The sequence below is a fragment of the Chaetomium globosum genome, genomic scaffold, assembly GCF_000143365.1.
Source record: "Chaetomium globosum CBS 148.51 scaffold_4 genomic scaffold, whole genome shotgun sequence".
NCBI classification, from domain to species: Eukaryota; Fungi; Ascomycota; class Sordariomycetes; order Sordariales; family Chaetomiaceae; genus Chaetomium; species Chaetomium globosum.
Window position 1 is genome coordinate 4,311,371 of NT_165979.1, and position 8,111 is coordinate 4,319,481.

General features: G+C 56.3%; 4 protein-coding genes across 4 annotated transcripts; 2 read left to right on the forward strand and 2 right to left on the reverse strand.

Annotated features, from left to right (window-relative positions):
• Positions 1-120: 120 nt before the first annotated feature.
• On the reverse strand, positions 121-1,493 carry CHGG_05119 (uncharacterized protein; the record flags this gene model as incomplete). The annotated part of the gene is made up of 3 exons (XM_001224332.1): positions 121-649; positions 756-1,310; positions 1,375-1,493. The coding sequence occupies 3 exons, from the start codon at positions 1,491-1,493 to the stop codon at positions 121-123; spliced, it is 1,203 nt and encodes a 400-aa protein (XP_001224333.1).
• Positions 1,494-2,364: 871 nt separating this feature from the next.
• On the forward strand, positions 2,365-3,914 carry CHGG_05120 (uncharacterized protein; the record flags this gene model as incomplete). The annotated part of the gene is made up of 3 exons (XM_001224333.1): positions 2,365-2,432; positions 2,502-3,642; positions 3,726-3,914. The coding sequence occupies 3 exons, from the start codon at positions 2,365-2,367 to the stop codon at positions 3,912-3,914; spliced, it is 1,398 nt and encodes a 465-aa protein (XP_001224334.1).
• A 1,480-nt stretch (positions 3,915-5,394) lies between these two features.
• CHGG_05121 (uncharacterized protein) lies at positions 5,395-6,489 on the forward strand (the record flags this gene model as incomplete). The annotated part of the gene is made up of 2 exons (XM_001224334.1): positions 5,395-6,112; positions 6,182-6,489. 2 exons carry the CDS (start codon positions 5,395-5,397, stop codon positions 6,487-6,489), a joined length of 1,026 nt encoding a protein of 341 aa, XP_001224335.1.
• Positions 6,490-7,468: 979 nt separating this feature from the next.
• Positions 7,469-7,923, reverse strand: CHGG_05122 (uncharacterized protein; the record flags this gene model as incomplete). The annotated part of the gene is made up of 2 exons (XM_001224335.1): positions 7,469-7,523; positions 7,637-7,923. 2 exons carry the CDS (start codon positions 7,921-7,923, stop codon positions 7,469-7,471), a joined length of 342 nt encoding a protein of 113 aa, XP_001224336.1.
• Positions 7,924-8,111: the final 188 nt, after the last annotated feature.

Consider the following 8,111-nt stretch of genomic DNA (forward strand, 5'->3'; position numbering starts at 1 on the left):
CAGTAAAGTAATACAGCACGCCGTTAAGAATCGCAATCAAGAATCGCAGCCTCCCGCCTTTGTCACCCAACAAGTCAACCAGCCAGCCAGCCAGCCAGCCAGCCTTCCAAGATACCAGCATCAAACAGCACTCTGCTTAAAGTCCTTCTGCACGCGGATCCCATGCAACGGGACCTCATCCCCGCTCAAGCTCGCCCCATCGGCCTTCGCGCCCGCCGGCCGGCTCGTCACTGTATACCCGTACCCATGCTCCGGACGGAGGTCAGCATCCACCCCCCGCGCCGTATCCCCCGAGGCCTGGTCATCCGGCAGACGATAAAACGTCCCCGCGTTATCCTTCTTGGTCGACTTCTGCAGCTCGACCTCTGTGCGGTCGCTCAGCGACGGCGTGGTGGACTTGCCGCCAAAGTTCCTCGACGAGGCGGCCGTGGTGGCGCCGCCGCCGCGGGAGGTCAGCATGGTGCGCTTGATGCCGAGCTTGGCGGCGCCCAGGGCCATGACGGGGCCCAGCGTGGGTAGGCAGGCCGAGACGATGCCGGCCGACATCTCGATGGCGGTCCATCCGACGGTGGGGGCCAGGCTGTAGCTGGGGTCGTCGTTGGTGTAGGAGAAGAGGACGCTGAAGCGGTAGGCGGAGGCGAAGACGACGCTGGTGGTGATGGTGGATTAGTACTGGGGATATGAGGAAAGCCTTTGTGGTGGCGGCTGGGGAAGAGAAGGGAGAGAGCGGCGGGCAAGAACATCAGTGAACTTACAAGAAGCCCAAGCAAAAAGCGATGGTGACACCAATCTTCTCGGGTCTCCGCAGCTGCAACTTCCATACCTGGGGGATGGGCAGGAGAAGGATGACCACGTCGGTCAGGATGGTGGACGCGGCGTTTGCGATCCAAGTGCCGACTTGGTCGATGCAGTGACCCGGGAGATCTGGATACCAAAGCTTTTCCACAGGCACGCAGATGAAAATGAAGAGGAAGGTACATGTTATGCACCAGGCCACAACAAAGCCGCCGATGCCGTAGGCCATCTTCTTGAAATAGGGAAAGTGGAAGATGCGGTAATACATCAGCAGGATGGCAAGTTTGGTCCACACGAGATTGAAGATGTAGAGAATCTCGGCCACGACGAGGAACTTGGCCATCAGGACAATCTTTTCCATGGGAACTTTGTCCGCGTGGACGCCCATGCCGGCGTCATGCATGGCAAAAATGAAGCCGACCACGACAAAGTTCCATAACTGGCCGGGGCTGGGGTTAGTGGTGTTGTCACGGGCAGTGAGATGCTGTCGCCCCAGCACGCTGAGAACGGCATACCTGGGAAAATATGACCATATAGTCATCCCACCACAGCTTTTGACCTTTCAAGTGTCGACTGTACAACCTCAGCGCCACTGACACAACGGCCAGGACGGTTACTGACGCCACAACCTCCACGGTCCATGGTTGGATGTTGTGAGGATCGTATCCCGGAATGCCGGGCAGCACAGAGTCCGCCATGGCCGTTCTGAGGTTGTTGATTTTGAGTAGAGATGCAGGATCGAAGGATCCAAGGCTGGTCGCTACAGGGAAGTTGCTGGATTTTGACTTGTGGATTTCTTGCCATGCGCAACAACAACATGGGCGCCACGCACAGGGATAATACGACAAAGTTTCACTTGACATCTGCTTCTGTTGCATGGGTTGTGTGGGGTTGACCGATCGCCCAGACACCCAAGGGTCTCTCGCTTCGACTGGTGATTTCACTAAGGCGAGAGTCGAGATTCGTTGATCAGCCCGAGCACGTCACTCTGCTGCAGCAACCTTGCCATGGTGAAACAAAAGGCAAACTACGCCCTTGGCGAACTCTGACATCACGAGTCCGCGCTCGTTACCCTCCAAGGGAAAACGAAGGGGAAACATATTCCAGACAGCCTCAGACAAGCTCAAAAAACCGTTTGTCTTCCCCTTTTCTGGTTCTCCAATCACAACGGTTCGGGCCGGAGAGCTTGTGGATGGAACTATAGGGGTTTGGTGGAGGCCGTGGAGGACAGGCCCACAGATCAGACAACGGTTCTGTTCAACGAACTGAAGAAGATGGGGCCTTCAAGGATGATAGAGTCTGCAAATGGCTCCAGCTCAAAACGGACAATACTTCCCTATCTGTTGGGGATGTGCAGGGCTCCTTGGCGAAGGGGAGAAGAGTATCCGCCCAAGTCCCACCCCTTCGGCACTTTCACGGCAATTGAGAGCGGCAACGGCCAGTCACTGACGTTAACATTCGCTAACTGAGCGCTGACCAGTAAGGAAAGCATAGCAAAGTTGTGTTGCTTTTGGACGTTACCGAGTTTTCTCCAATCTCTGGACTGGTTGAAGATTTCGAAGTGGCAACATGGATCTGTGGACCGCCACCCATGGCTATTACAAAGACCATTTCTCCTGCATGCCCGCCCATTTCCGGTGACGCCGACGAGTTCCCGAGGGCCCAGTCCTGCAAAGCCACTAGCGGGACTGGTACCATGTGTACAGAACCCGGAATCGCGGAATGACGCCGAGCTCCATTAGTCCGGACTCAAGATGGCCAATCAACAACATTGCCGATCGGGGTGTCTTTGATTCGGGTCTAGCCGCGCCCTCGCCTCGGCCCCATCCTGTATCTGGAACTATTGGCGTCTCGCGCTGGAGTCGAGCATCCACTTTGCAAGGAACCCCTCGCCCAAGCCTTCACCAACAAGCTCACCGAGGGGTTCCCCAGCTATCACTGCTCCAGTTGTCTCCAAGGTCGAGACGAACCTCTCGGTCGATCAGTTCCTGCTTCTCCGCCTCCGTCCCACGTGGAAAACCGAGTCGTCGCCAGTCGAAGACAGGATCACCCGTCGAGCCATCCTCTACATGTACCCCCCAGAAGAAGAACGAAGAACACCAGAACACCAAGTCCCATCGCATCACGATTCACCTCCCCACCAAGCCACCGACAACCCCCGCCATGGCAGCCACCACGACGATTGACGTCCCACACCTGGGCGGGATCAAAGCAGGGTACGCGCTCTCGGGCGGCGTGTACGACCCGTCCAAACCCACCTGCGTGCTGATCAACTCCATGTGCACGACGGTATCGCTCTACCGGCCGCAATTCTCCGACGCCAGCCTCACGGACGCGCTCAACCTGCTCGCGATCGAGCCGCTGGGCCACGGCGCGACCCGCTGCGCCACCGAGCACTTCACCTACTGGGACACGGCCGTCATGGCGCTGCAGGTCATGGACAAGCTGGGCGTGGACAAGGCGTTCGCGCTCGGTACCAGCCAGGGCGGCTGGATGGTCGCGCGCATGGCGCTGCTTGCGCCCGAGCGTATACAGGGCCTGGTGTTGCTGGGTACGTCGATGGATTATGAGTCGGCGGATTCGAGGAGTAAGGGGTGCTGGGACCCGAAGACGCTGCTGGAGCCGTTTTATGAGAAGTGGTGCAGTCCGGTTCCGACGCCCGAGTTTGTGGTGGATGATGTGTGGTGTGGGATGGTGGCGTCGCTGGGGTTTGGGGCCGGTGGTACGGCTGAGATGGTTGCGTTCTGGACCGAGACGCTGAAGGGGGTGTATACCGGTGACGAGGGCAGGAAGAAGCTTAAGATGGCGCTCGCCTGCCTGCTGGACAGGGATGGGCTCTGCCGTAGGGTCAGGGATGTCACTTGCCCGGTGTATTGGCTACAGGTATGTGATGCGGCGGTGGATCGTGGATGTGTATGATGTGGCGCAAGCTAATAAGGCCAAAGGGAACTGAGGACGCGCCGTTCAGCACGACGGTCCCCGCGGAGCAGATCAAGCTGTTCACTTCCTCTAAGGAGGCCACTCTCACCATAATCCAGGGCGGCCACCACTACTTGAATGCAACAAACCCCAAGGAGGTCGGCGCCAGTCTGCTCCAGATGGTCAACAAATACAAATGAATTACCCGGCCATAAATCTTCCCGAAGCTCACCCAACGCTTCCGAGGACGATACAAGACCGCGCCGTCCCGCACATACTCTGCTGGTCAGAGGCTCGGCCGGCGTGCTCGGGATTGCCCCCTGTCTTGCTGCTACCTCAGACACCGGTTATTCCTCTCGGCCGCTGGGCGGCTAAGACACTATCTCATCGTTCTAAATGACAGTGTGGGTTAGACGCATGTACTAGGGATACAGATTCAAGAACACAGGGGACGTACAAATAGATAGTCACATTTAATAGGCTTCCGAGTCCGCGCTCCTAATATAATCTCTAGCTGCGCTTGAGAGAGATTAGCCCGGCCCCGACTCACCTTACACTACGAAGTGCAACAGGCAGCCAGCACTGTGTACAATTTGATAAGCACCACCTTACTATCTATGGATGACCTGGGCCCATCATACTGTTCAGTCCACCTTTTTTAGAACTACACCCAGACCATGTACACAATACCCCCAAGATCTGCCTAGAAAGGCTACCCATGACAGCCCGCAACACCGTGTTGGGCTTCCATCGAGACCGAAAGGCTCAGAAGAAATGGGCGCCTTCGTTGGAAGGTACTTCGACGAGGGCGGGGAGATCTCGGACCGGGTAGGCACGCATCTGACCCCAATCGCAACGCGTCCTCCTAACATATCCCTTCGATATGGTCTGCTGCCTTTGGGGGGCGCTCGTAGTAAACCCCGGCCATCATTGCGATTTTGCCCATCATTTCTAGTCCTATGCCGACGATGGTGGCCGGCGTCACTCGTAGTGGGGTGGAAATGTCGCTGCCGGCTGGGCTGGGGAGAAGAAGGGGGGGGGGCGTCAAGAAAGACGCTAACAAAGGCGCTGTTCTAAGAAGCGGGAATGGCATTGTGTCGAGAAGGCGAACAACACTTGGCCTGCACGAACAACCCCGGGTGAACCGGCCAGGCCCGCAAGCCCTAATCCAACACCACATCCGGGATCTCGCCACCTTCCCTTTCGTCAGGTGGGTTTCACATGCCCGGAGCTCCCCTACTAACAAGCCGGCCATTCTCAGCTTGATAGGTATGTGCCTTCTCGCACTGCTGAGTATGTGAGGGCGTTTCCGTTACTCCAGTCTTAATATGAACTCGCTCTTTTAGGCGTTACCACACCTTGTTCAACTCCCATTAACCCAGAATTGTATTGGAGCACATTAACAGCCTATTGTTTTCCCGAACACACGTATGGCTTACAAGGTCCTTTATCTTCTCTACCTCATTTCCTTCGCTTGAAACGCTTCTCCCACCCGACCCTCGCGTTTTGCTTTCCAATGCTCTTGTTCTACATACTAGGTCCCTATCTATGAAGGTCATATCTATCTAAACCAAAAACAGTTCATTTGATCGCAGGCTTCTCGCTGTTCACCCTAAACCTCGTTTACAACGATACTATCTCCCAAAGATCGAGAAAGCCCGCTCCCCATCGACCACTACCATGGATCACATGCCAAACGAAATCCGGCTTGGGATCGTCCGCCAGCTGCGCGACGAAACCGACAGGAAAGCCCTAATCGCTGCCTACCCAACGTGGAATAAGATCGTCGGACGTGAAGAGAAACTCCGGGTGGTGACCATCGACGAGAGTAGATGTTACGGCGTATCTATCGAGGACTTTCTCGCCACCCTCGAAGGCACCGGGCTCCGGCGGCGGCAATTCCTCGAGGAAGTTAGAGTGGAACGTTTCGTGGACGCCGCCGCATGCTACCAGGCTTGCTGTCCCATCACAGCGGAGCAGCACCTGAGCTATTATCCCCTCGCTCATTTCATGCGAGGATTGGTGGAAGGCATCGACAGAATCACAGAAAGGTCGGTCAACGCTGGCCTCGAAACGCCGGCAATCACCCTTTCACTGCGGGCCGGTGTCAACAATCTGAATGGCTGGAAGACATGCTCCGGTAATCACGCAGACGAAGAGGTTCTGAGGTGGCTGGCGCGCAATCATGACCTAAAGTTCGAGCCACACAACGAAATCGACCGCTTCGAGTTCAAGGGGGTAGATGAGTTCCGTTTCAAAAGCCAAGGCCTGTTCCAGCGCACCGATATACCGAAGCTCAAGGCTCTGATTGAGAAGCTGGTTGGTCTGCATGTGCTCCGTCTCGACTTCAAGGAGGAGTCGTTCTGGTCTCGGTGGCAGAAAGCATTGTGGCGATATGGTAGGTTAAAACACACCCATCTGACTTCATACGCTATGGCAGTTTAGCTAACACCATTACGCATTTTAGATATTATATGCGCGATCACGGGGTTGGACAAGAGACTACCTATCGAAGAGATCCACGTCCATGCGGGCCGTTACTCACCACACAACGAGCTCGAGTGCATTGACAATGCCGCTCAACACGGGTTCAACTTCACCCCGATGACGATCAGGTTACTAGGGGGTTTCTCCTCCCTCACCGTTCTCCGACTCTCCGGTCAGTTCTACGTGCCCGTCCGCTTCTTCGACAGATTCAACTTCCCGTCCGGGGTCTTCCCCTCCCTCACCACTTTCTACCTCGGCATCCAGCCCAACACCGATTCCCTCTCCTAATTCTTCGTCAAGGACACAACCGAGCACGCCTGGACCGCAGCGGCTCGGGACCCTAAGTGGGCCGAGACGGTGGCGCTCACAACAGCCGGCCGTCTGCCGCAGGATATCCTTCCGGGCCCGGAGGACAACGATAACAGCAAATTCACCAAGGCGCTCATAACGTGCCGGCCAAGCGCAACCGCACGCTACCCCACAACGGGACACTGGGGCCGCTGCTGCTGGGCGCGTCCCAGGCGGCCCAGGGAATGCCTCGGATCGAGACCTTTTCGATCTGCCTAGAGGATGACTTTTCCGACGACGACAGCCCGCATCCTTTTACGCCGCCGTTTCTAACACGGGTGTTTCATATGCACTTTGTGCTGGCGCCGAGTGGTGGGGGGAACGCGACGCTGACGTGGAAGCTGGGGCAAAAGATTGACTACTGGCGCCCGGCGGGGATTTGTTTGGATGCGTGGAGGATGGTGGCAAGGAGGAGACGGGGGTTGGGGCTGGATATCAAGTATATTGAGTGATTGCCATGGAAGGGCTTGGGTCCGGCAAGGGAACTTCTAGTCGGTGACGGGCATCACTATTAGTGTCAGGCATCATTAGACATAATCTCAGTACATGTACCTCTTGAGCAACGGGTGAAATGGTCTAACTATACACAAAGCTACCTCAACCCATTCCTACCTAACTAGACGAACTACATGTATATGTCTGTAGGTATCTACCTATGTACCCAACCCACGCTGCTCCTCTTGTGGCGATCAAAGACCTTGCACCGCACCGTCAACCCAGGCCACTGTTGAAACCATCGAGGGGTTTTTAAGCGCCATCTACACCAATTACCCACATCACGTTACAGGTGGCGAGAACACCGAACCAGTGCTAGTTATCCCATTATTTGTAAACTCATCATACGGCATAGACTAAACAGACTGTTTCTCTCACTCTCTGTTAACATCCACGCCCTCAATTTGACTCAACACTCTTAACCTCAAAAGTCCTCCATCTTGAACACCGAATAGGCCGGCTCCTCATACGGGTGCGCCCTGCAACCCAGTCAGCCAACATTGAACATGACATGACATGAACCAACCCCCAAAGCACCAACCAACTAAAACACCCAACAATAACATAACCACGAACAATAAAGAATACTCACCCCTTCAACGCCTCCACCGCCCTCCTCACCACCTCCTCCCCAACGCATAACGTCTCGACCCGCGCCTCCTCCACATACTCCAGCGTCCCCGCCTTGCCGATGTGGGGGTTGGCGGTGGCGCCGGGGCGGAACTGGCCCGTGCCGAGCGTCGTGTAGCAGACCTCGGTGTAGTTGCCGGGGCCCGGGTAGCGGCCTGCGCCGGCGGCGAAGATGGCGGCTTTGCAGGCCTCGAGGGCGGCGGGGGGGACGTGGAAGACGAGTTTGTACCGGGTGAGGGCGGCGGCCATTTTGGGGAGTGGGGGGAGGGGAGTGTTTGTGGTGCTTGGGTGGTGGATGGTAGGGGTCAGTTTGGTGTCAGGTTTGGGTTTGTTGCTGATTCACTGCCGGATTCAAGTTGTGTTTTCGGTTTGGAGGAAAGGAGGACACCCCCATTGGGGATGCGGGGCCGGCTCCAGTCGGCGTTGATGGGGTCGTG